This window comes from Delphinapterus leucas, chromosome X (genome assembly GCF_059928025.1).
Source record: "Delphinapterus leucas isolate spDelLeu-1000000601 "Yukka" chromosome X, BTC_Dleu_Yukka2, whole genome shotgun sequence".
NCBI lineage: Eukaryota > Metazoa > Chordata > Mammalia > Artiodactyla > Monodontidae > Delphinapterus > Delphinapterus leucas.
Genome location: NC_143150.1, coordinates 132692693 through 132719903, shown reverse-complemented (window position 1 = coordinate 132719903; position 27211 = coordinate 132692693). Strand labels below are relative to the sequence as shown.

Here is a 27211-nt window from a genome sequence, read left to right as displayed (position 1 = left end):
CCTGCTCCCAATGTGCCTGCATTTGGGGTAGAAAGAGACAAACTACAGACATAAAATCACAGAGGCTGTTTCTACAGGTGGTGCTGGGCAGTCAGACCCAACATCTTGGCGGTTTTCAAGGTCAATCCAAACCCACTGGCCACAGAGGGGTCGACTTGGATCTAAATTGTTGCTTGCTTTGGTCAAAAGCTAGGAGATGATGTTCCAACGGAAGGGTTTCCTTGATGTAAAACAAGATATTGGGACCCTAGGACCAGCCATTGTACTCCTGGTTTCTACCCAAGAGACATGAAACAAGCTGTGTCCACACAAAGATTTGTACAGGAAGGTTCGTAGCAGCATTATTGCTCAGAGTGAAAAAGTGGAAAGAGCCCAAATGATCCATCAGCGCAGGAATAGATTCCTCAGTGTGTCGTTCCCATAGCAACCAAGACCCCCAATGCCAAGATCATCTACCATTGTCAGTAGGATATTCGGTTTAAACGCATTCGCTGCTTTGAATTCTCAAGTCCTCAGAAGCAAACACACAGTGAGTAGAGCCGCCAAAGAATCCCTGGACAGAAAAGGAAAAACAAAAAACGCAGAAATAAACGTCTCTCCCTTGGAATGAAAAGTCGGCCTTTCAAACCAGGTTGCTGGGAAGGTGTGTGTATTTTTCCACTATATTAGGATTTAACAAAGGACGGCCTCCAGCGTTTGAATCCTTTGGTCCCAAAGACTGGCTAATCCCACGCGCCGCAGGAAAGTTGAACGCGCTAGATTTTGGTTTTGAAGGTCCTGGTCGGCCCAAATTCGGTTTATTTCACTGAATGCATGCAGGCCTCCACCTTCCCATCGCTGTGTAAGTAAATTCTCACTGCAGGACGGGCGCGCCTTTCCCGCGTCTCCGCTGCGCTCCGGGGACGGGTCGCGGCCTGACAGCTGGAGAGGGGAGGGGGGGCCCAGGGGCGGACGGCGCGTATCCTGGAGGGTTTGGGGAACACCGCCACCCTTCCGGGGGAGGTGGGGGGGGCTGTCCCAGTGCAGGAGGGGGTGCATCTTCGTTTTGGGGTGGAGGGGACACGCCGGCGCTCGGGATGGATGTGGGGGGGGCGTGGCAAGAGAATATAGGAAGGAGGATGTGGTCGCGCTCGGTGGCCGCCTGGAGGAGGGAGCCTAGTGGGTGGTGCCCTAGTGAGTGTGGGAGGGGACAAGGCCGCGCCGGGGGGGCGGGGACCTGGGGGTTGGACCGGAAGTGTATGGAGAGCAGGGGAGGGGAGGGGCGGGGACCTGGGTTTGGACCGGAAGTGTGTGAAGAGCGGGGGAGGGGAGGGGCGGGGACCTGGGGGTTGGACCGGAAGTGTATGGAGAGCGGGGGGAGGGAGGGGAAGGGAGGGGGAGGGGCTGGGCCGCTCTCTGCCGGGGCGTGGCTCGCCAGGTCCCCTGCCGGCCTGTCCCCAAGCGCTTTCGTCCCGCGGGTGTACAGGCCAGAGAGCCGGCCTCCAGTTGCCTTTTGGTGACTCCCGTGCCCCCAGCCCCAGGATCCAGTAGGCACCGGGGCGCAGGGTCCCGCGCACCTGGCGGTGGGCGCGGCGCGTCCCGTGTGCGCCGTGGGTCCCCTGGCCGAGCGCAGCCCGGAGCGCAGGACTTGGCCGTGAGCGCTCCGTGTCCTGGGCCCGCCCACGAGGTCCGGGGTGTGGCGCCCCTTCCTCCCTAATCCGCTTAAAGCCCTGGGGCCTCTGGGGGAATTGCTCTGCTAAACAGGTTTTCCTGGGTGGCTTTCTCGGGGCGGGCACTCCCAGGAGACTGGGCCCAGGAAGGAGCTGATTAATCCTGGCCGGGGCTGGGCACGGTGAGCACCGCCCCCCCCCACCCCCCCGGTCTTCCTCCTGCAGGCTGGCCACCAGGATGTGAATCCAGGCTCACGAGGGTCCAGGATGCCAGACTTCTACTCTATGGCCAAGGGGAGAGGCGTTTAAATGTGTTAGCCTCGTTGGCCCCTCAGCCGGCTTTCTGTGTGTGCGTCTGCGGGCCGGTGGGAGTTTGCCTGGTGGTCATTGTTTACCAGATGGGGATTGGAAATCCGTGTTAACCAAAAGCCTGGGGCGTAACGGGGTGTTGGAATTTACAGAAATGGGGCTGGAGATTCTGTTTGGAGCAGAGACCTTTGCCTTTTCATGGGTAGATTTTGTTGGCTTGTTTTTGACGGGGTGATGACTTTAGCTGGATTCATTCTTGGGCGTTGTTTATGGCTTCACTCTTTGTCCTGGGTTATTGATGATTCTACAGGCGCTTTTATCAGTGGAGGACTTCTGGGGAAATACCACACAGATTGAGGCCTGGAGGGAGGGGCAGGAAGCCAGGAGCCCAGGAGTAGCTTTGCATGGAGTTTGGCAAGGGTGGAGACCAGATTTGATCCGTTGAAGAAATTCTGCATTGGAGGCAGTCAAGATTCCCCAAAACTGTGCAGAACAGGAGCCCTGGGGACACTTGGGCCAAGTACCCAAACAAAATACAGGCTGTCCTGAGGGTTTTGGAATGGCAAAGAGGGGTGGGGGCCAGGGAGCTGCTGCCCCGAGAAGTACTATTTGGGGGAGGTTGCATAAGCAGGTAAGAAGGAACCAGGCATGGCTTTGTTGACATAAGAGAAGCCATTTTTGGCCTGAGCCATTTTGGGATCTAAGCCTGGCCACTATGCTTGCCCTTGAACAGGTCTTAGTAATGAATGATTTTTTTAAAAAATTAATTTTTATTGGAGTATAGCTGCTTTACAGTGTTGTGTTAGTTTCTGCTGTACAGCAAAGTGAATCAGTTATACGTATACATATATCCACTCTTTTTTGGATGTCCTTCCCATTTAGGTCACCAGAGAGCACTGAGTGGAGTTCCCTGTGATATACAACAGGTTCTCATTAGTTATCTATTTTATACATAGTATCAATAGTGTATATATGTCCATCCCAATCTCCCAATTCATCCCACACCCCCCTTTCCCCCTTGGTATCCATACGTTTGTTCTTTACGTCTGTGTCTCTATTTCTGCTTTGTAAATAAGTTCATCTGTATCTTTTTTCTAGATTCCACGTTTGTTTTTCTCTTTGGGACTTACTCCACGTTTGTTTTTCTCTTTGGGACTTACTTCACTTTGTATTACAGTCTCTAGGTCCATCCATGTCTCTGCAAATAGCACAATTTTGTTCTTTTTTATGGCTGAGTAATATTACATTGCATATATGAACCACATCTTCTTTATCCATTCTTCTGTTGATAGACATTTAGGTTGCTTCCATGTCTTGGCTATTGTAAATGGTGCTGCTATGAACATTGAGGGGAGGGGTACATGTCTCTTTTTGAATTATGGTTTTCTCTGGCTATATGCCCAGGAGTGGGATTGCTGGATCATATGGTAGCTCTATTTTTAGTTTCTCGAGGAACCTCCATCCTATTCTCCATAGTAGCTGCACGAACTTAACATTCCCACCAACAGTGTAGGAGTGTTCCCTTTTCTCCACACTTTCTCCAGCATTTATTGTTTGTAGATTTTTTGATGATGCCCATTCTGACCGTGAGGTTATAACCTCATTGTAGTTTTGATTTGTACTTCTCTAATGATCATTAATGATCTTAAGGGAACCAAAGAGTAAACTGTTATCAGGCAAGAGAAGGAACACTAGCAAAGATAACAAACCAGTGGTGAAGTCTCCCAGTTCTGTTTCAGTAGTGATTAGTCTGAAGCCTCAACCACCAGATCCACTGGGACCTAAAGGAGGACCTTTTCTGACCCTGTGACTTCAGTCAACTAAAGCTTAGACTCTGTGGACCTTGGCCCCAGTGCAACGCTGAATTCTCCCCTGCTCAAGCCCCTTCATGAATATGCATGTACCACGCAAGCGTTTTCCCCCGCCACTTCCATGAATATGCATGTACCCTGAGATTAAAGCTTCCCCAATTTTGCTGTTCCGGAAACACTGCTTTGGGAAAGGTCCCCTGTGTTCTCCCTATTTGCTGGAAATGATAAATCCTTCTCCTGATTTTGGCTTGGTTGTGTCTTTTGGCTGCACACCCACCAAGAGGCGACCCCAGTTTTCGGGTAACAGTCCTGGGGTCTGGCCTTGATCTTATGGGTCTGGATTCACTTTAAGGAATGCAAAGACTCTAGTGGCTTCAAAGTATCAGGGACAAGGGTGTGGATGGGTCTGGGAGGGAGGTGACAGAGCACAGCTCCTATTAAGTGGCATGTGGGATCTTCCCGGACCGGGGCGCACCGTGTCCCCCGCATTGGCAGGCGGAATCTCAACCACTGCGCCACCAGGGAAGCCCTGATTCTTTTTTTAAAATAACTTTACCTTTTAAATTGGAGTATAGTTAATTTACAATGTGTTAGTTTCAGGTGTACAGCAAAGTGAGTCAGTTATACATATACATATATCCACCCTTTTTCAGATTCTTTTCCCATATAGGTCATTGCGGAGTATTGAGTAGAGTTCCCTGTGCTCTACAGCAGGTCTTTATTAGTTATCTATTTTATATATAGTCATGTGTATATGTTGATCCCAATCTCCCAAGTTATCCCTCCACCCCCTTTGCCCGCTTGTAACAGAAATATTGTTTTCTATGTCTGTGACTCTATTTCTGTTTTGTACATAAGTTCGTTTGTACCAATTTAGTATTGTATTCCTGAGCGGTGAGAAGCTGAACCTGAATTCGGTAACACTTTCTCTTTAGAGTTGGTGAAAGGATTCAGCCCCACACAAGCAGACAGCTTGTCTTCAGGCCATTTTATTTTGACCCCAACGGAGATCTCTAGGGAGCAGGGACCTAGTTTTCTCCGGCGGGCGGCTATTATGGGTCAGCTTCCCGATCGCACCAGCAGAGGGGGAACCGACCACAGCAGGGCTGGAGCCACGGCTTCCAGATGTTGTCCGGCATGTCCAGCTGCAGTGGAACCGGGCTGAGCGTCCGGCGATGGTCCTCCACGGCCTTTGTGATTCTCTCCATCACCTGATGGAATGAGGACTCCGTGTCTGGCGTGAGGGCATGAGCCTCGGAAGGGTCTCTCGAGAGGTCAAACAGCAAGGGTGGGTCATGATGGGCTACTTTGTCCCCAAAGCATGGGCAGACCCCTCTCCCGTAGCAGGCACTGGCTCCGTCTGGGTGGAACATCGGGGTCACGTAGTGGACTTTCCACACTGCCCCTCCTGGAGGAAGGGCAAGAATTGGGGAGGGTTGGCATGGAGAAACAGGACACTTTGCTGGAGAGCTGGGTGATTCACAAGTGCCAGGGGCTGGAAGCAGCCCAAGTGTCCATCAAGTGATGGATGGATACACAGCATGGGGGCCATCCACACAGTGGAATATGCCTCAGCCATGAAAAGGAGTGAAGCTCTGACACAGGCTGCCGCGTGGATGGACCTTGAACACACGATGCTCAGTGAGAGAAGCAGACACAGAAGGACACACAGTGTGTGATCCGTTTATAGGAAACGTCCAGAACGGGCCAATCCACAGAGACAGAAAGTGGGTTCATGGTTACCAGGGGCTGGGGGAGGGGGATTGGGGAGTGAGTATTTAATGGGTTTGGAGTTTCATTTTGGAGGTGATGAAAATGTTATAGAGCTAGATGTCGGTAAGGTTTGCACCCATTGTGAATGTGCTAAATGTCACTCAATTTTTACATTCGAAAAGGGTGAATTTTATGGTTACGTGAATGTCATGGACCGAATGTTTGTGTGTCCTCCACCCCTTCAACCCCAGATTCATTGTGGAAGCCTTGAGCTCCAACCTGATGGGATTAAGAGATAGAGCCTTGGGAGGTGATTAGGGTTAGACGATGTTGTGGAGGTGGGGCCCCCGGGATGGGATTCGTGTCCTTATAAGAAGAGAAAGAGGCCAGAGCTCTCTCTCCCCAACATGAGGACACAGGGAGAAGGTGGCCGAATCTGACCCAGAAGAGAGTCCTCCCTAGAAGCAGACCATGCTGGCACCTTGATCTCATACTTCCAGCCTCTAGAACTGTGAGAAATAAGTGTGCATTATTTTAATCTCCCTGGTCTATGGTATTCTGTTATGGCAGCCCGAGCTAAGATGGTGAATGAGAGCGCTACAGAGCTGTTTACAAAAAAGAGTGAATTACTTGTCTGGTCGGCGGTTTCCTAAGTGAATCCTCGTGATGTTTTTCCCGAGCTTCTCTCTAGCTGTGAAGGTTCCACCAAGAAAAGGAGGGAACGGAGGAACGAGGGAAGGAAGGAAGGAAGGAGGGAAAGAAGGGAGGGAGAGAGTAGCACGCATCTGTAACAGACATCCTCCAGCGTCTGAGAAGATTTACTACCTAGAGGTCAGCTGGCACCAGACCTAGCTCAGCCTCAGGAAGCGATTTTGACCAAACGGAAGGAGAGACTGAGGCTGTCCTCACACCAGCACTGCCCCCGGCCGTGGGTCAGACCCAGGACTGCACAGCCTGAGCCCTGCGGCTTCCTGCTGCGCGGGGAAGGAGGCCCCCACTCTCCCTCTGGCATCCCCTGGCATCCTCACAGGGCAGCAAGTCTGGGGAAGCCACACGTGTAACCAGAGGGCAGTGAGCGGGACTCTGGTGGCCGTGCCTCTTCCAGGACCAGGCGGGAGGGCTCCCTTGGATCCTGGTGTAGGAGGACCAGGGAGGGAGACGGGGCACGGCTGGGGCTGCTCCTGGGGCCTGGACAGGAGAGTGTGAGAATGAGGCCAGGGGTCCCCACGCAGCCAGCAAGTGTGGGCAACCAAGACCTATGCTCAGACGGGCACCCCCTTCCCTTCGTCCCCACAGCCACCAGATTTCCCTGCCCGAGCCCTGGTTCCCAGGCTGGCACCACTGTGGTTTGGTGTTTTTATGGGAACACTGGCTTCTGTTCCCTTCGAAGCATTTATGGTGACCTGTCTTTTTTTGTTTGTTTTTTGATATTTATTTATTTATTTGGCTGCGCTGGGTCTTAGCTGTGGCATGTGGGGTCTTGTCCCCTGACCAGGGATGGAACTCCGGGCCCCCTGCATTGGGAGCGCAGAGCCTTAACCAAAGGACCCCCAGGGAAGCCCTGCGACCTGTTGTTTTAACAAGTGTCAGTTTTCTCACCTGTGAACTGGGGACAGGAATTGTCATCTGCTGGGGTTTTCAGAGTAAAATGAGCTCATTGGCATCGGGCGGACACTCATTCAATGTCCGTGATTGTTTTCATTGTTCAGCAGATAAGTACAGAGAGAAGACAGACAGAGTCGTAGGGAGGGGACTCAGGCCAGAGAGCGGTAAATAGACACCAGAAATGAGAAGATTGCCAAGAGTGCCGAGTGCCTGGAAGAAAATACAAGCGGTCCAGGTGATGGAAGGCGGACGTGGAGGTGTGTGTGTGTGTGCAAGGTGCAGGGTGGGGTAATAGTGGATGCGGGACGTGAAGGTCAAGAACGGAGGATGGTCAGCCTTCCGAGCATGTTCTCGATGGCAGGGACGGGTCGTGCAAAGGCCCTGAGGCAGTAACTGCAGGTTCTAGAATCACAGGGCATGGTTCTGCTGCAGCTTGGTGACTGGGGGCTCCTAGGGTCCGAGCTCTTGCCCCAGAGAAGGGGAGAGGCTGGCTCACGTTACAGGGAGGAATCGGTATGGTGGGTGGTCCTGGAAAGGTTTTCATGGAGGGCTAATTGGACAATGGGAGTGGGATGAAGAGTGGACCTGGGGAGGCCGGTGAGGGGGCTGTCGAAGAGACATGGCAAGTAGGAACAGGGGACTTCCCTGGCAGTCCAGTGGTTAGGGCTCCACGGTCCCAGTTCAGGGGGCGTGGGTTCGATCCCTGGTTGGGGAACTAAGATCCCACATGGCGCATGGCACGGCCGAAAAACAAAAAGTTAAAAGAAAAAAAAGAAAGTACACACTCCCTATCTACCTTGAAAAAAAAATTGAGATATTTGCCCAATAACTGAGAGAAGAGAGGTTCAGTAATGGGGCAGCCACGGGGTAAAGGAAAAGAGGATGAACGTTGATCCCAGGTATCGGTGCCGCTCACAGCAGTGCTTGAAGGTTGGGCCACGGAACTGAAGGAAAGTTTAAAAAACCCTTAAAAAGGGAAATCTATAATATGTGACTTAAAAAAATCAAAAGCGTAGCAATAGAAATCATCCCTAAGCATAAATGCTGGTAGACTGAACTGTGCAATTGAATGAAAGTTTTCTAAAAAATCGTAAAAGGGGAAATCTATAGTATGTAAGTTTAAAAAAGCAAAAATGTAGCAATAAAAATTATCCGTAAGCATAACTAGTTGTAGATTGTGCTAGGTAATTGAATGAAAGTTTGGTATGCAGGATCTGAGTTCCCCAACCAGGGATTGAACCCGTCCCCCTCTGCAGTGGAAGCATGGAGTCTTAACCACTGGACTTCCAGGGAAGTCCCTGAATGAAAGTGTTTCTTTTTAATCTTAAAAGAGGAAATCTATGATATGTAATTCTTAAAAACCCAAAAATGTAGCAACAAAAATCATCCCAGATGATGATACTACTGGAAAGGATGGACAGGAAAAGGAGGGAGATGTTTTAGAAATCTATTGGTAACTTCCTCAAATAAGGGGGATTCCAAAAGGTATTCTTTTATTCTTGTTTCAGACAACTGGACATGTCCAGAGAATGGTTTTGAGGCATAAAGAAAAAAGAGTGAGTTGAATTGCAAGAGGGCTATAGGCCTTCCCAAACCCTGGAAGAAAACCAAGTCCTTAAGGCAAAGCCACAAAAAAGGGAGAAAATGTCAGGGCGAAATGCAGAATAATAGAGAGGCAAACAGAAATGAAGAAAAGAGAAGAAACTCAAATAGCTGAAAGTCTGTTACCACAGACCAAGGCAGAGGCAGAACTCAAGCAGTTAGAAAATTTAAAAATACAGTTGTTTAGTAAATCCAAGAGCTGGATTTAAAAAGATTCATAGAAACAGAAAACCTCAAGCAACTCCAGTCAGACGATGATGGAGCATCCAGCTATAAATATGGAAGCAATTAAAATACAATGAAATGACTTGGTAAGGGAGTAAAGTGCTTGGTAAAACGAATAGCTTTTCAATAAGAAGTGCAGAGACATAACATGCCTCAGTTTGGGAACACTTGATACTGTAAAGATACCACTTTACCCCCCAAAATCATTTATATGTTGAAGACAATGGATATTGATATTCCTGTGGGGTTAAAAAAAATAGTTGCAAATGATTTTACAATTCTTTTGAAAGGACTGTTGGGCCAAAACAGCCCAGAAAAGTTTGAGATGCAAAAGTTATTCACTAAACATGTTACTGCTTGTTTTACAAAGTTATCGTTAATATAACAGGTATGAGATGGTGTCATGAAGTTAAGACACATGGAAAGCAAATATAGATTAAGAGGACAGACTGGAAAGGTTAGAATCAGGTTGGAACACCTGTGTGTGTACAAGTACGTGTGTGTGATGATAAAAGTTGCACCTCACCTCATGGGGCTGGGGGACGGGAAAGCCATAGCCATAGCCTAGACCAGAGAATTCCCTTCCGATCACCACAGGATGATCGACAGTGAAAGGACGTTGCCGGCATCAGAAGAAAAATACCGCCAAGAAGGAAATAAAGGAGCTCGCGTGGACATGCAAAAGCCACGAAGAAGCAGAAAATGCGAACGAAGGCCAAGACTTGACTCCTTCAGGCAGGCTACTCACTGTTCCGTTGGTGCCACCGGGCTGCGTGCAGGAAGCTCTCGCAGTAATGCATCAGGAACTCGTGCTCCGAGTGCTGGGCTGTCCCCAGGAGCAAGGGCAGCAGGTCCCGGCCGTCAATCACCCTACAGGCAGGAGCACAGGGACTCAGGGCGGAGTGGTTGGAAGGTGGGCGTGGCCTTAACAAGCCCAGGGCAGCCCCGGGGCAGTCAGCACCCCATCCGCCTGCACACAGCGCCTTCGGCTAAAAGATGTTGGAGGGTCCAGCTTGCTCGGCTGAAGTAATGGTCCCCCCAGCCTTATTCTGAAGGCACAAATAGCTGAACAAAATGGAAACACCTGCTTGGTTCTATATGGATTGGAGCTTTAAGTCGTTATAGAACATGCGGCATTCTTCAACAAGACCTGGAATCATTTCATAAATATATATAATAAAAGAAATATATATGCATATATAGTGTATATATGCAATATACATCATTGTATAAAAATATATACATTATATACACAATATATATCATTATATACAAATAGACATATATACACTATATATGCAATATATAATATATACACAATATATGTATTATATATTCAATATATACACTATATATTATATATACTGTATATACAATATCTATACATATACACATACCACATACATATACCATAGATATGTGATAATATATACCCACCATATATACATAAAGTATATGCATACCGCATAGATACACCATACATATAGCACATATATATATATACACCATGAATATACACAATATATATCATTTCATTTCCAAACATGTGTATTCATATACACATACATATGTTTACATATGTGTGTGTATAAATATATATAAATGTATATATAAATAAAACCAAGCAACAATATATGGCTGAATTTTATCTTCTAGCAAAATACATTTGTGATATACATGATGGGCAAATTTTTATTTTTAAAACAAATGAGATATTATAAATTAATGTTAAAAATTAGCAGCCAATTATGAGAAAAAAAATCAACCAGAGACATGATATTCAATGTAAGAGAAGAGAAAAGAGGAGAATGTAATATTCAACATCTCTGCTGATAAAGCAATGGAAATGATAACACACATATATGTATATGTGCATACACACATACTGTATGTGTCGTTTATATATATAATAAATAAATTACATGTATAAATTAAATTGATTTTAGTTCTATTATTTTAAAAACAGATACTCTCACATACAGCCAGTAGCAATTCCTAGGGAACAATTTGACAAAATGTATCAAGAGATTTAGTAAATGGCCATACACTTAGACCCAGGAATTCAACTTCCAGGGATTTTTACTAAGAAGATAATTATGACAGGCAGTAAAATGACAAAGCCAGATTTTTTTTCAAAATGAACACGGCTAAAGTCCACCTGTAAGAGGTTAGTTGAAAGAATACTGTAAAGCCATTAAAATTTGTGTCCATGCATAAAGTGTCTAAATATATATAGATATGTACATATATATCTCTCTATATATACTGAATATTTTATACAAATATATAAAAAAAATATAATATATCTAAATATATATAATATATAGGTATCATATAACTTCATTATGTATTCATCTCTATGTTGTCAAGTTTATGAAATAATTTTATTTTCTTTCTATTCCTCCCAAATTTTCTGTAATTTTTAAAGGAAGAAAAACTGGAATCGGGCTTCCCTGGTGGTGCAGTGGTTAAGAATCCACCTGCCAGTGCAGGGGCCACGGGTTCGAGCCCTGGTCCAGGAAGATCCCACATGCCGTGGAGCAACTAAGCCCACGAGCCACAACTACTGAGCCCGCGAGGCACAACTGCTGAGCCCACGTGCCTAGAGCCCGTGCTCCGCAACAAGAGAAGCCACCGCAATGAGAAGCCCGCACACCGCAATGAAGAGTAGCCCCCGCTGGCCACAACTAGAGAAAGCCTGCGTGCAGCAACGAAGACCCAACACAGCCAAAAATAAATAAATAAAATAATAAATAAATTTAAAAAATAAGAAAAACTGGGATCATGAAAAGTCCCTACCACACTACATCAAAAGGAATCTCTTGTGATGAATCGTTAGTAAATTCGTTGATGCATTTCAGTGACAATCGTCCTTATAATCAAATGGCTCCACTTAAGACTGAGAAGAGAAGGACATTTTGTGCATAAAATGAAGCAGACGTTGGATCCCAGCAGAGAATTATGAGCGTTTTTCCAGATACTGATCTCACGGATGTTTTATGCCAAATAAAAGTGACAGTGATGTTTGACATACATGTTGGCTCTACACAAAACGCAACTACCTTCTTTGGGCTGCTCTGTACCTGTCATGGGGCACCTGGCCACCCCCCAGCTGGACCACGGTGGGGAAGACATCCATCAGGCTGGTGGGCTCGTGGATCAGACGGCCAGCGGGCAGCACCCCGGGCCACCGGAGTATCCCTGGGACCCGGATCCCACCTTCCCAGCCGCCCATGCCTTTGCCACCTGTGTTTAAACATGAACAGGAAAGAATGTGATTGAAAATCCAAAGTGGTTGCTTACCTGGGTGATTTAACCTTTCCATGTTTTTAAAATCTCTCTTTCTCTCCCTCCCTCTTTAATTACATGATGACGTTTAGTTCCTCCCTGGCAGAGCATAGATTTTGTTTTACTTATTATTCTGGGTGTTGGTTTTCCACCACACGGGGGTCAGGACATGGATATCTTTGGGGACATTATTCTGTTGACCACAACGATCATTTGGGTTCCTTTGGTTTTTGTGACTTTGCTTTGTAAACTCCCATTCCAGAGAAAGGGTTGGAAATTATTGGGAAGAGATGAAGACAGTACACATGGATCTGGGAATGTCTCACCCTTACCTTTATATATCCCATTCCAGCCACCATATTGATTGTTTCCAAACTGAGCCTCTAAGGATCCCCCGTGATCCGACGTAAAATAAACGAGGGTACTATTGGTCAAACCTTCCGTGTCCAAAGTATCAAGGATCTGGCCTGCAAAGAATAGATGCGTTTGTGCCAGTCAAAATAGAAGAAACTCTTACACCAAATTTTTGGAACGCTTCATTAAATGAGTCTTTAGTGTTAAAGCTTAATGGGAGTCAGCAGTAATATAATTGTGCTATTCTAAGCATCCTTGATCTAAGATTGACATATGTCTTTGTATATGCCCAATCCTGTTTCCGAAAAGTTTCAGGAAAGCTACAAGTGTACATGCTGCATAGGACAACGTCGTGAACCCTTACAAATGAGGCGAAAGAAGATTACAGAGAAAAATAGGGAACAGGATGGGAAGGACGCTGACAAAGGCATTCGTACATGGATGAAGAATAGTTTTCAGTGGCAGTTCTAAGTTTCTTAGAGTCACATAAAAAATATCTGTACCCCCATGTTCATAGCAGCAGTATTTACAATAGCCAATACATGGAAGCAACCCGAGTGTCCATCGATGGATGAATGAATAAAGAAGATGTGTTGTATACATTCAACGGACTATTATCCAGCCTTGAGAAGGGAGGAAATCATGCCATTTGCAGCAACATGCATGGACCCTGAGGGCATTATGCTCAGTGCAATATGTCAGACAGAGAAAGACAAATACCGTGTGATCTCACTTATATGTGGGATCCAAAAAGCCACACCTACAGAAAGAGAAAACAGATTGGTGGCTACTGCAGGTGAGGGTGAGGGGTGGGAAAAAATGGGTGAAGGTGGTTGGTTAAAAGTTACAGATTTAAAAAAACGAGTGTATTTCTTTGGTGTTTGGGTGTTGCTTTTTTATACAGTCTGACCAGGTCTGCTTTTTTTTTTTTTTTTTTGCGGTACGCGGGCCTCTCACTGTTGCGGTCCCTCCCGTTGCGGAGCACAGGCTCCGGACGCGCAGGCTCAGCGGCCATGGCTCACGGGCCCAGCCGCTCCACGGCATGTGGGATCTTCCCAGACCGGGGCACGAACCCGTGTCCCCTGCATCGGCAGGCGGACTCTCAACCACTGCGCCACCAGGGAAGCCCTGGTCTTCTCATTCTTTACATCCTTCCCTCCTGCAGTTTCTGGACGAGGAACCATCACTTTCTCATCTGGAAAAGGTACCTACCCACCATCCAATCCATCTCTTCTGTGTTGTCCCCGTACAGCCCATGGGGACTCCTCCCTCGGAAGTTCTCGGTAGTGATGAGAGGGGTGTGGACATGTAGAAAGGACACGAAGAGGAGGAAAGGTCCTTGCTTGTTTCTGAAAGTAGATACAATGTGATGGGAGTTATTTTTTGGTCAACCTGAGATTGAGCTCCCACAGATGCTAAATACAAATCTCCATTGTCACGTCCTTACTCAGATACATGACTGTGCAGCTCTACCCACCAGCAGCAAGTGCGTAGATCTGTTCTACGGCGCGATGTTCCTGTGTCTGAGAATCTTCAGTGTGATGACTTTCTTCCTTCTAAAGTCTTTTGAAAAGTCCACACGAATTTTTTTATTTTTTGGCCATGCCACGGCATGTGGGATCTCAGCTTCCTGACCAGGTATCGAACCCGTGCCCCCTGCAGTGGAAGCGCAGAGTCCTAACCACTGGACCGCCAGGGAAGTCCCTCCACACCGATTTTATACGTCTTTTTCTTCCTGATTATCGTTTTCTAACTCTATGGACTTCGGATGACTGAAAGTAAAATAGAATACCAGGATGCCATCTGGTCTGACTTTTATTTTATTGTTATTTCAGTATATTTTTCGATTTCCAACTTAGCTGAAAGAATAAGTGATTTGCACATTCAGTTTTCTTTACAACTGCTCTTATGCAATGAAGTTTAGGATGTGGAATAGTCATGAAAAAACCCACTTTCAAAATGATGTATATGGGGTTATTAATCTCCAGTTGATTCTCCCCAATCTAGACAATGCCTCACCTTCCCCTGTCTTCACCTGATCTTTATGGTCTAATCTACACCCTTAAAGGACAGAAGCAAAGGTGAAGCTCTTAGACTTAATAAGGACACATCAGGTTAGTTTGTTCTAATTTGAAAGCGAAGTATTCGCTTCACACCTGACCCAGATTTGGCAATTCCATCAAGAAGTCTCTAAGAATATTCCGGAACATGATCACCAGCCAGGTAAGCTGGGGTTCCATGGAGTCACCCACTTTTCTGGAACCCCTTTGGGGAGCACGAAATGGCCTCTGTTTGGTGTAGCTTTTCACTGTGTCCCTCCTGGTCTGGCCTGGTAAGTCTCTTTGTCACTGTCATTCACATTTACATCCAGGCTGAAGTTAGCCACAGGACCACCTGGTCCTGATGGTAGAGCTTTAAAAATACTTAGAATTTATTGCAAAACCTACCGGTGATTCAGTTTCATATGTTCATTAAATATCACCCCTGTGGTAACCAGGGGTACTCAAAGAATTGGACTGGCTCTTTTTATTTTTTTAGCCATGCCACGTGGTTTGCAGACGAGGGATAGGACCCGTGCCCCCTGCAGTGCGAGCTCAGGGTCCTAACCACTGGACCCCCAGGGAATTCCCTGGTCTGGCTCTAAAATAAGAAGGAACAGCAGCAAATTTCAGCTGACTGGTCAGTTGTTTCAACGGATCCAGTTGAGTTCCAGGGAACATCATTTATGCCCCATTTTACCAAAAAAATGTCTTTCTGAGCTGGGACCGTTTCACCACACCAGTACCCATTCCAGAAGAAGCAGATTCCGAATTCATTTTCATCCTGAAGCCACCTTTGATACTCACCTTTTGACAAAGGATGAGACCTCCTTGAGTATAAGAGCCGTCGTCCTTTGAAGGGACATGGGCTGCTCGGTGATGGCGTGATTTCGCATCAGAAAGCAGTCGGCGTGAACAATCAGGGCACCCATGAAATAGGAGGTCGTGAGGCACAGTAGGGCCACAATGGCTGAGCAGATGACCAGAGTCCAGGAGCCCGCTACCAGGCGAGTGAGTTTCCCAGCGGTGAGTGTAAAGGCGGCCAACGCCATGACATGCGAGCACACGTTGAGTTTATGCTCCAAGCCTGCGCGCTTTTCAGACATTTCCCCGGGCTCACAGTCTCCCATCATGGAAAACGGCATTCCGTAGAAATGGTCAAAGCCGTGGCTGAGCGGGTGGTGGCAGTAATCATCGGAGGACTCACAGTTGAGCCCCAGATGCCATTTTCCTGAAAAGCAAGAAGGACGCACACGTGACAACGGTCCGACCATCCCTGGGGGCGTCGGTATGGTGTGCTTGCCAAGTTCTAGGCTCTCTGCTGGGTGGTGGGATGAGGTGGGGTTGTAGAGGAGGTGGGGGTAGTGTTTGCTGTTGTTTGTACCACAGCCTGGCCAGGTCACTTCAAGGGAATGAGGACCTTGTGTAGAAGCATTTCCTGTGCTGCTGGAACAAAGTACCATAACTTGGTGGCTTGAAACAACAGGAATTTATGCTCTCACAGTTGTGGAGGGCAAGTCCAAAATCAAGGCAAGTGGGCAGGGCCGTGCTCCCTCCAGAGGCTCCAGGGGAGGGTCCTTCCCGCCTCTTCCAGCTTCTGGGGGCTCCAGGCGTCCCCAGGCTCGTGGCCGCATCCCTCCCGTCTCTGCCTCAATGGCCTCACCATCTCCTCTTTGTAGTCAGATATGTGTCTGTCTCCCTCTTGAGAGGACCCTTGTCCTCGTATATAAGGACACCTGGATAATCCAGGATCATCTCCTCATGTCAAGATCCTTCACTGAATCACATCTGCAAAGACCCTTTTTCCCTAGGTAAGGTTATATTTGCAGGTTCCAGCAGTTAGGACCTGCTATCTTTGGTGACCCTTATTCAGTCGACTCCACCTGACTTTGCGACTGTCTACAGGAGAGCAATAATCAAGGCACACAGTGGTCACACGGCTCTAGAAAACTCCATCTGATGTGACCAGCGTGAGCAAAAGATTTCCTGACTTCAGAATTCTCCGTCCCTTTTGCTAATTCATTATAATCACAGTCAGGATGGTGGTGGGTGACAGGTTTTGCAGACCCCACCTGTCGTGTTCAGTCAGTGGAAGGTGATTAGCTCCCCTGCTGTCACTGCTGGAGTGTTGATACGCTCTGTGTACCTTCTCAGCAGCCCAATGGTGTCCGTCACCCAGAAAACCTCATGTGATTTCCCGAGCAATATATCCACGAATCTATTGGATTCTATATTCAAAGAGCTAAAGAGTTAGCTTTGCTCTTTCCGATCAACAAAGGAGACTGTTAGCAAAACTTATTACTATAACACGATAATGATCATGACTCCTTGGTCCCCTTTCAAGAAACTGCAGTCCCTAATTTTAATTCCTTCTACACATGACGTAAGTGGTTTGTTGACATATAGAAAGATAAGCCTGCTCTTTATGGAAGCAGACAGGAAGGTTCTAAGCTGTGTAGTCACGTTTCTAGACAGGAAATGGGGAAAAACAGCATTATGAAAATTTTTGGTAATTTGGTAAAATTAGAAAAGAAATGAGAAATCCCACTGTGTCCCAAAGATTTCATTTCCAAACTTCTTACTTGACTATAACCTCCCTATAAAAGTAATGTGCTCCAGGGAGATCAGCTCAGTGCTTTGTGATCACCTAGAGGGGTGGGATAGGGAGGGTGGGAGGGAGACAGAAGAGGGAGGGGATATGGGGATATATGTATATGTAGAGCTGATTCACTTTGTTATACAGCAGAAACTAACACACCATTGTAAGGCAATTATACTCTAATAAAGATGTTAAAAAAAAAGTAATGTGCTTAATACTTAGAAAACGTCCATACCTATGAGTCCAGTGGCATAGCCTTTATCTTTCAATATTTTTGCAAAAGTTGTTTCATTTGGTGGAAGTCCTCCCGATACGCCCGTCCACTGAAGAACACGGTAACCATTACTGGACACCATACCTTTGATCAATCGTTTTCAAAGAAATGTTACAATCAGACATCGATTTGTATCATCATTATCATCACTTTAACTTAGAACATTTGGTGGAAATCTCCATTATTCAAAATTCAGTTGAAAATTTACTTCCAACGTGGGTTGGCCTCATGGGTTTTATTTTTGTCAGCAAAGGAAATGATTCATTAACCGAAAATGTTAGCGAGAAGACTTACGGTCCTGCTATGTCAAGGTTGTAAGCCGAAAGAGAAATAAATGAAAAGGAAAACAGAATTAAAAATGATTTTATGAGTTCACCAAACTCTTGATAGAATCCAGTACTTCTCAAACTGGTCTGCACATTGGAATCATGGGAGGGGTTTCCAGAATATCCTGACAACTGGTTATCATATCACCCCAGAGACTGTGATATTTGTTGGTCTGGGGTGGAATTTGGAATGGTTAAAAGGTCCCCCCAAATGATTCTAATGTGCTGAAAAGGTAGGGAACCACGGACATAATTCATCCTGACCCTGATAGATCCAGGACCTCTACCCAATCATTTAAAAATGTAGGTTCAGTATTTTTATAAAGCTCTGCAGTGTACAGTTGAGAACCAATGATTTGGAAGATGCTCTTTGCCTCCTAGACCTTTTTGATGACTGCAGCTCAGTCTGACCAGAGAGGATCCACTTGGTTCAAAGAGCGAATGAAGTTCTCAGTGATCATGCTTTGGAAATGTGGAGAATTCTGAGATTTTCCAAAACCTCAAGAATGCGTCTGGTTCAATGAAGGTGAGTGAAAACCAAATAGTTCTTGGCCAGGACAAAGAAAGTTGGGGTGTTTCAGCTTAGGTTGTCGAGGATTTATTCTTCCCTGAGCAGGTTGCAGAGAACTATATATAGGAGGGTCTCTGTGGGTCACTTTGATGGGTCAACTTGACCAGGCTACGGTCCCCAGCCATGCAAACACTAGTCCATGGTGTTTTGTGAAAGTCTTGTGTAAATTGGGTTAACATCTGCAATCAATCGACTTCAACTAAAGGAGGTGACCCCCGTGCAGGTGGGTGGCCTCATCCAGTCCGTTGGAGGTCTCCAGGACAAAAGCTGAGGTTTCCAGACACAGAAGGGATTCTGCTTCAAGACTGCAACACCAGATCCCACCTGCATCTCCAGCCTGCTGTCCTGCCCTGAGGATTCTGGACTTGCCAACCACACAGTCACACTAGCCAGTTCCTTAAAATAAATCTCTTTACAGAGTAGGAGACAGAGATGGTAGATCCTAAATAAATAGCTGATAGATTGATAGATGGTAGATGGATAGATAGATAGATGATAGATAGATGATAGATAGATGATAGATGGATATATAGATAGATAGATGATAGATGAATAGATAAATGAGAGATAGATAGATGATAGATAAATGATAGACAATAGATAGGTAGATAGATAGATGATAGATAGATGGATAGATAGATGAGAGATAGAAGATAGATAGATAGATACATGATAGATAGATGATAGATAGATAGATAGATAGATAGATGATAGATAGATCTTGTTGGTTCTATTTCTCTGGAGAACTCTGGCTGATATAGGGTCTGAAGTCTGTCCCTACTCCCAGGAGTCAGCTTCAGGGTCAAAGGGCAGAAGGACATTATACAGACTTTCAAACTTTTAGTCTACTTTCTACCCAAATCCCCAGGGAGATAGAAGATTGGGAGAAAAAAAACCCTCCAAACCCCTCTGAAAAACAAACAAAAAAAACCCAAACCAAAAAAGCCCCAAACCCCCTAAAAACAAGCAACAAAAGAAAACAAAAAAGCCAAAAAAACAAAGAAACAAAAGAAAACAAACCAAAAACGCCTCAAAACACAAAACTAAAACCAAACCCAAAACCAACCAAACAAAAACCCCAGAACTTTATAACGAAAGATCTGCATGACTTTTAATGCAAAAGAGGATGATTTTGGAGCCCCTGAGGTGGAAGGGGAGGAATATTTTGTCGACGTATTTCCCTCTTTAAAATCATTCCGAGGTCTCAGATCTTTTTCTTGGGGCCACAGAGAGCAAAAGAAATTCCTTTTCCACGCGGCGGGCAGAGATTTGAAAACAATCTTCGGAGACCCCTATCTCTTCTTCTTCAGATTAAACATATTTGGTTACTTAAACTTTTGCACAACCAGAGTCATGATAATGCCTGTTAGGTCCCTTAATATCCCTCGGGGTAGATTATTATGTATGTTATACTAAGGGTTGAAAAGCTATGCCCCCTGGGGCAAATGCTGCCTACCACCTGATTGCATAACCCCTGCAGGTGGAGAATGGTTTTGTACGTTTTATTTAATGGTTGGGGAAAAAATAAGAAGTAGTATGTTTCATAACATATGAAACTATATGAGATTTAAATTTCTGTGTTCATAAATAAAGTTTTATCAGAACACAGCCATGCTCATTTATGTATGTAAGGTCTGTAGATGCTTTCAAGCTACAACAGTAGAGCTGTGTAGCTGTATCACAGGCTACATGGCCCACAAAGATGAAAGTATTTAATATCTTGCCCTTTAGAGAAAGAGTTTGCCAACGCCTGCCTTATATGGTTATCCACATCACAGGAGACAATCAAATGCACCGGGTTCTACCAGTGTCGCCTCATTATCTATAGCTCTTACTGACTCCAATCTGATGGGGGACTTAGAGCGTTCTCTTCCCACTGTACTGGAGAATCCACACATGATCAGTCAAAAAGAGCATGTTCCTGCCCACTGTGTGGTTAGACGGAAGGACGGACAAACCTGATCGGAGAGGGTATCTGCCTGTTAGGAAAGCGGCTCTGCTTGGCGTGCACACAGAAGCCGCGGCGATGTGCTGGGTGAGCATCACGCCATCCGCGGCAAGGCGGTCAACGTTCGGAGTCCTACAGACGGAGACGTTAACTGCTTTATTCCTTAGCACACAAACACAGAGGCTTTTCCCATAAGCATAGTGACATCCTACTTAATAGAAAACCTGGCAGTCACCAATTAACACATGCATGCGTTCTTAGGAATGAACAAAAGACAACGGCTTTGCAGAGCTGGGGATGGACCTAGAGACTGTAATACAGAGTGAAGTAAGTCAGAAAGAGAAAAACGAATACCGTGTAATATCTTTTCTATGTGGCATCTAGAAAAATGGTACAGATGAACTTCTTTGCAAAGCAGAAATAGAGACACAGACGTTGAGAACGAACATATGCATACTGGGCGGGTGGGATGAATTAGGAGAATGGGACGGACATAGACACACTACTATATATAAAATAGGTAACTAAGGAGAACCTACTGTAGAGCACAGGGAACTCTACTCAATGCTCTGTGGTGACCTAAATGGGAAGGGAATCCGAAAAAGGGTGGCTGTGTGTATACGTATAACTGACTCACTTGGTTATACTGCAGAAACTAACACAGCATTGTAAAGCAACTATAGTCCAATAACAATTAGTAATTTTAAAAAAGGCAGTGGAAAAACTTCAGATGTCTTCTGAAACATCAAAGAAGTATCCCCTGCATTATTATCTACCAAGTTTCCACAACATACTACTGGTGCTGAGGCAGATACGACAAGAGATCCAGGATTGAGGGTCCAGAGTGACTTCTCACTTAGGACACACAGTCTTCTTTTTTTTAACTTTTTATTTTGTATTAGCGTGGAGTTGGCGGCCCATGTTGCGTTAGTTTCAGGGGCGCGGCACAGTGACTCAGCTATCCACAGACGTGTATCTATGCTGTTTCCGATTCTTTTCCCATTTAGGTCGTTACAGAGGATTGAGCAGAGTCCCCTGTGCTCTACGGAGGTCCTTGTTGGTTACGCATTTGAAGCACAGCTGTGCGGGCACGCTAACCCTAACTGGAAGATTTGACTCCACGCCACCAGCACACTGTCGGTGGTACGTGAGGGTGGGATTCAGATGCAGCTTCAGGGTAGTGCCTGTGCTACCAGAGACTGTGCTGATGGCGATCATACTTAACAGTGAAGCGATTATTCACACACAGGATGCATGTGAGCTGGCGTTCGTGCAGGTGTGGGAAGAAGGCGGGATTAAGGGCGTTCAGAGAAATGATGTGTGTACAATTCTGTTATAGTTTGAATTGCACAGACCGAGGGTCAGATGCGATATCAGTGGCCTCTGCACCGGGGTGTCAGATGAGCAATTCTCTGGTCCTTGCCTTATGGTGTCGTTGCCATAGCAGCCGACATCTCCAATGCCGAGATCGTCTGCCATCAGAAGAAGGATATTTGGACGGGAACCAGATAGACTGCGGCAAGCTGAGGGCTTCAAATCCAGAAGCACACTGACTGTCAGAGCCAGCCAGCTCCTGAAAAACAAGCTACCCAACAAGGCTTCATGCTGCTTTCCACCTTATTTACACTACTTCTGTAAGTGGGAAGTTGGCGTCACTATTTTAGGGGACTTTGATATTATCATCCCATTTCAGAAGAGTTTGAATACACCTCTTAGGCATTTGAATTTTTTCTCTCTCTTTCTTGCTTTTTTTTTTTTAAGTTAAAAACAACTCATCCTTTCATGGATGCCACCCTGGGCACACAAATAAACAGCAGGACAATGGTGTTCCAATCCCCAGCAGCGTCATGAAATAAAGATGGAAATCTGAATCTGATGGCATTTGTGTCGCGGGCTTCCCGGAAAACCAGACACCGGCCCCACGGCAAGCCTTGATGCACAGCTGCATCGGAAAGAGTGAGGTGGAATTCTTTCTGTAGCTGCCGGGGAGTACCTCCCAGGAAAGGGTGCATGGAACATGTATATTAATCGTGAATCCTCAGGAGGGGAGTGATCAATTACTAATTTAGAAAGATCAGTTTACTATCAATGCATTCTGAGAAAGCGACATGAAGTAACACAGAGGCAGACCTAGAAGATGAACGAGCGCCCATAATCCTATCTCACCAAGAGTGTTCCAGATGTAACATGTCCTCTCTGTCCTTGTATTTCCTGTAAGAGATAAAGAGGTTGATATTAACACAGGCAGCAGGAAATGAACTAATGCAGGAAGTCAAACAGTAAGTCTGTAACGAGAAGGGAACCGGTGGATTCTCTCTGATGCTATCAATAACATCTTAACTGCTAAAAACTCATCAAGGAATGAATGTTCTTCCCTACTCAAAAAGCTTTACGAATGCTGAACACTGTCTTTAGAACGTAGAACGTGGCCTTTGTTAGCTCTAGCTTAGGTCAGAGTATGACTGGTTTTGAGGCACTCTGTCAGAACAGAAACGTATCTCCCTGTAGGTGAAAGTTCCCGAGGCGTTCTAGATCCAGGAGTGGCTGCCAGGAACCATGTTTGGTCCAGATGGATCTTAAATCCCATACATGGAGCAAGTAAGCAAAGCCACGTTTTCGCTGAAGGTTCTGGAATTCTGGGGCCTCACCGAGGTCGTGGTTCACGGCTCTCGCTTGCACAAGCTCTGGACAAAGTGGGTGTTCCGCTCCAGGGGAACGTGTTTCAGCTTGAGGAAGCTGTGAACGCCCTTGAGATAGGCCCTTGGGTGAAACGGAGCCAATGTGCAAATAACGTATCTGGGAGCAGAATATAGGAGGTAGGCTGTGGGCAGAGCTGGAGTGGCTCCGTCCTGGTTGGAATTCTGCTCCAGCCTGACGAGCTGGAAAAACCAGCTGGTTTGGGGTGTCTGCCTTTGCGTTTGAGTCCTGATGTGACTTAAAAAAAAAAAAAAAAGAATGTGGGGAATTCCCTGGTGGTCCAGTGGTTTGGACTTCACACTTTCACTGCCGGGGCCGGGGTTCAATCCCTGGTCGGGGAACTAAGGTCCTGCAAGCCTCAAGGCGTGGCCAAAATAAAAAAGAATGTAGAACATGTGTTTATCAAGAGCCGATGGTAAATATTTTGGGCTTTTCTGCCCAGATGGTCTTGTCGCTACTACTTCTCTCTGCCGTCATAGCATGGAAATGGCCACGGACAACCCAGATGACTGGCCCTTGTTGTCCTCCAATTAAACTTGATTTCCAAAAACAGGCAGAGTTTGCCAAACAGACCAGAGATTCCTGATTCCCGATATAGAAGGCAGGAGTACAAAGGAAAATGCAAAATTAAGTGATAAAATATTGATATGAAATGATCTCCAATTCATATTTAAAAAAATTTTTGATTGTGGTAAACACACATAACAAAATTTCCCATCTTAACCATTTTTTTTTTTTTTTTTTTTTTTTTGTGGTACGCGGGCCTCTCACTGTTGTGGCCTCTCCCGTTGCGGAGCACAGGCTCCGGAGGCGCAGGCTCAGCGGCCATGGCTCACGGGCCCAGCCGCTCTGCGGCATGTGGGATCTTCCCGGACCGGGGCACGAACCCGTGTCCCCTGCATCGGCAGGCGGACTCTCAACCACTGCGCCACCAGGGAAGCCCTATCCAATATATTTTAAATGAAAAAAAAAAAAAAAAGAGTCAAGAGAGTATGCTGCTGTCCCTAGAAAACAATCATAGGAAAGGGGAAGAACACATATATTTACTTGTCTACAAAGCCATCTGGTGACAACAGCGGCTTTCTGCAGATAACTGGCAATCCTGTCCCTTGATGCATGAGAATCAGACCTTGCGCTAATTTTCTAGCTCTGTTTCCCTGGAAACCCAATAAAGGTAGAATGTCAATGGGTGACTGGGCAACATTATGTGTAGTAAAAATGCTGGTCCCTGGCAGCCTGTTTGTGCCCATGAGGAACCATGAAGACATGAGGGAAGCCAACTTGGGGCTTCTGGGGGTCAGTGGCCCTTGACCTGGCATGGCTTTTGCAGTGGCCCAGAAGCTCTGCTCATGAGTTGTTTGAAGAGAAGTTGGCTCGCGTCGTGGGCGAGCTTCCGAGCTGGGGACACCCAGCCTTTCAGAGTTACACCCTCTCCATCTAAGCTGTCCCCTGGGAAGGTGCAGACTAGCTGCTGGCTGGCTGTGTGTGCAGAGGTGTGGATCACTATATGCAGGGCCTTCTCCAAGGAGAAATGCTCCAGTGTGCTTCTCCCCTTCTCCTTCTGAGCTAGCCTGACGTTTCCTGGTGCTTCATGTTCTCTGGACATTAGCCCTTGCCTGCAAGACAGAGGTGGCTCCTTCCAAGCTCCCTTGCAATTCAGGTGCTTTCTCACACCTCCCCAAGCTGCGCCCTCCTCAGCACAAGGACAGGGCAGTGCACCTGTGGTCAGCCGGATGACCATTGCATGCAACTGGGACAGGGCTTGGGCAGCGAGAAACCCCGCAGACAGGTTTCTTTGGATGGCTCTCTGTGGTCACTGCCTCTGTAGCGGGGAAGCTTTCAGTTGGGATCAAGGCTGAGGGTTCCCATCACTCCTGGTGAGACGTACCGTGACTGTGCAAAGGCCCAGGCTGTTTATTTACCTTATTCCTTTTGAAGGAGGATCTTAGTGAGGTGTGAGCTGCCTGGCTTGGTGCCTCTTTTTTGCTTCTGGTAGCTGGTGTACAGGTGGCTGACCTGTTGCATGGTGATTGTGTCTGTTTGCTTTCTGTACCATCCAAAGCACACAGTTAGCTTTAGGGTTCTTTCTTGCTGTTATACATCCCATGGGTGGACAAGGTACAATGCCATGTACCGCCCCGCCCCCCGCCCATTAGAGTATCATAAAGAGTAGTTTCACTGCCCTAAATACCTTCTGTGCTTTGCCTCTTCATCCCTCTTCCCACCTTAACCCCTGGCAACCGCTGATCCTTTTACTGCCTCCGTAATTTTACCTTTTCCAGAACGTCATGGCGTTGGACTCGTACAATATGTATGCTGTGGATGAAACTACTCCACTCTCTGACGGAAGGACAGAACACCAGGGACTTTGCCCACTAGACCTGTTTCAACATGTAGACAGTTTGGATGGCGCATCTCAAGTTGAGCAGAGGGGGGAGGCTGGAAATGCTTCCGCTTCATACCATTGGCATTCGCCGTACCCTTTCGTTTGTTCCATTTTGCAAGTTTTGGCTACAAATCTTTACCTCTCAGGAGGTCTATATGAACATTTTAATTTATATGTATTTATATATGAAATAAATACATTTATGTATATGTATGTATAGATACATGTATATACAAAATATATAATACACAATAATGATATATAAAAAAATATAATATAGTATAAAGTAGATATGACTGTTTTCTTTACATCTATTTTAATCTTTTTTTTTCCCCCCCCAGAAAAAGCATATTATGGGCTTCTTCTGACTTTTCTAGGGAATGTGACTGGTTATACTTGTTCTACTGGTGGGTTAGAGTTGAGTGTACATACGCCGCTTGAGCATATGGTGGAAATGTCATACGAGGTTTAGTTTTATCAAATCTTTGGTTTACCTCTTCAGTGATGGGCTCTCTATATTTAGCTACACAGAAGGAGCGTATTCTTCTGTTCCAATGAACACAGCATCTTATCCCTTAGAACACTGCATGCTTTTCTCCATGTTGGCTACCAGAGAAAACTTTCCATAAGAAAGAGACAAAGAAAGAGCAGAGGGTAGGGTGGTGGTTGCGGGGTGGGGGGGGGGGTGGGGGGGGGAGAAATGCGGGGATGTTGAAGGACGCAAACTTGCAACACGTAGGTGAATACTTTCTGGAGAGCTAACCCACCCACAGTGATTTCACTCAACACTGCTGAAATGTTAAGTGTCAAAGTTGCTAAGAGACTAGATCTCAATTGTTTTCAACACAAAAAAGCAATGGCAACTACGGGAGGCGATAGCAGTGTTGGCTAACGCTATTGTCGCAATCACATTGCAACACAGAAATGTTATCAAACTGACCCTTTGTATACAGCAAACTCTCACAATGTTATCTGCTAATTATATCTCAATAAGCACAAGGAGATCAACCGCATGCTTTGTGACGACCTAGAGGGTGGGGTAGGGAAGGTGGGAGGGAGATGCAAGAGGGAGGGGATATGGGGATATATGCATATGTGTAGCTGATGCACTTTGTTATACAGCAGAAACTAACACAACAATGTAAAGCAATTATACGCCGATAAAGATTTGAGAAAAAAAAAAAAGAATACTTACCGAAAAAAAAAAAAAAGTCAAATACTTTGACCATTTAAAAGCAAAAAAGATACAGAAAAAGAAAGAAAGCCCTGCAATGAAGTATTACCCATAATGTAGCCTTTGATGCTCTTCCAGGGGAGAAAGAATTACAACCCCTGGTTCCCCGCTGTCCTCCAGACCCCAGGCAGCAAGTCTCATTTCTCCACTACACTTGAGCCCTGTTCCCAAACCCGGTTCAGTTTCTAATCTTAGCATCTCTTCAACGTCCAATCCACATGCTCCAAAATCTCTTCGCATCTCGCGGAGTTACATTCGCTCTTTCTGAACTAAATTCTGCATTCCTTGTAGAAATCACCCAAGGCAAAAATCTGACATGCATATCTTTGCTTTCCATTTTTAAGAAAGTTGCCTCTAAAATACGGCCAGATGCTGCAGTGTGCCCTGCAGCCACGCGTACTTAGGGAGGCTGCCAAGGGTCGCTGGCTGGGCTGGAGCGGCCTCGCTAGCATCTCAAGAAAAGCTGGTTACCTGAAGGGCTGTCTCTGGGCCAGGCCAGCTGTAGGTAAGCGAACGGCTGCTTCTCCGGGGGGACCAGCCCTCTGGGTCCTCTTGCCAGGAGACGCGATCTCAGCTCTGAG

The 27211-nt window shown here is 46.1% G+C and overlaps 1 protein-coding gene across 1 annotated transcript; it reads right to left on the bottom strand.

The window, feature by feature from the left end:
• Positions 1-3924: 3924 nt before the first annotated feature.
• On the bottom strand, positions 3925-27211 carry ARSL (arylsulfatase L; the record flags this gene model as incomplete). Its single annotated transcript, XM_089904953.1, has 12 exons — positions 3925-5177; positions 9663-9784; positions 11998-12160; positions 12535-12669; positions 13769-13905; positions 15403-15826; positions 17430-17552; positions 20324-20445; positions 21737-21843; positions 22480-22524; positions 24933-25026; positions 27102-27211. Coding segments are annotated over 12 exons (1938 nt in total), but the record flags the coding sequence as incomplete, so codon positions are not given.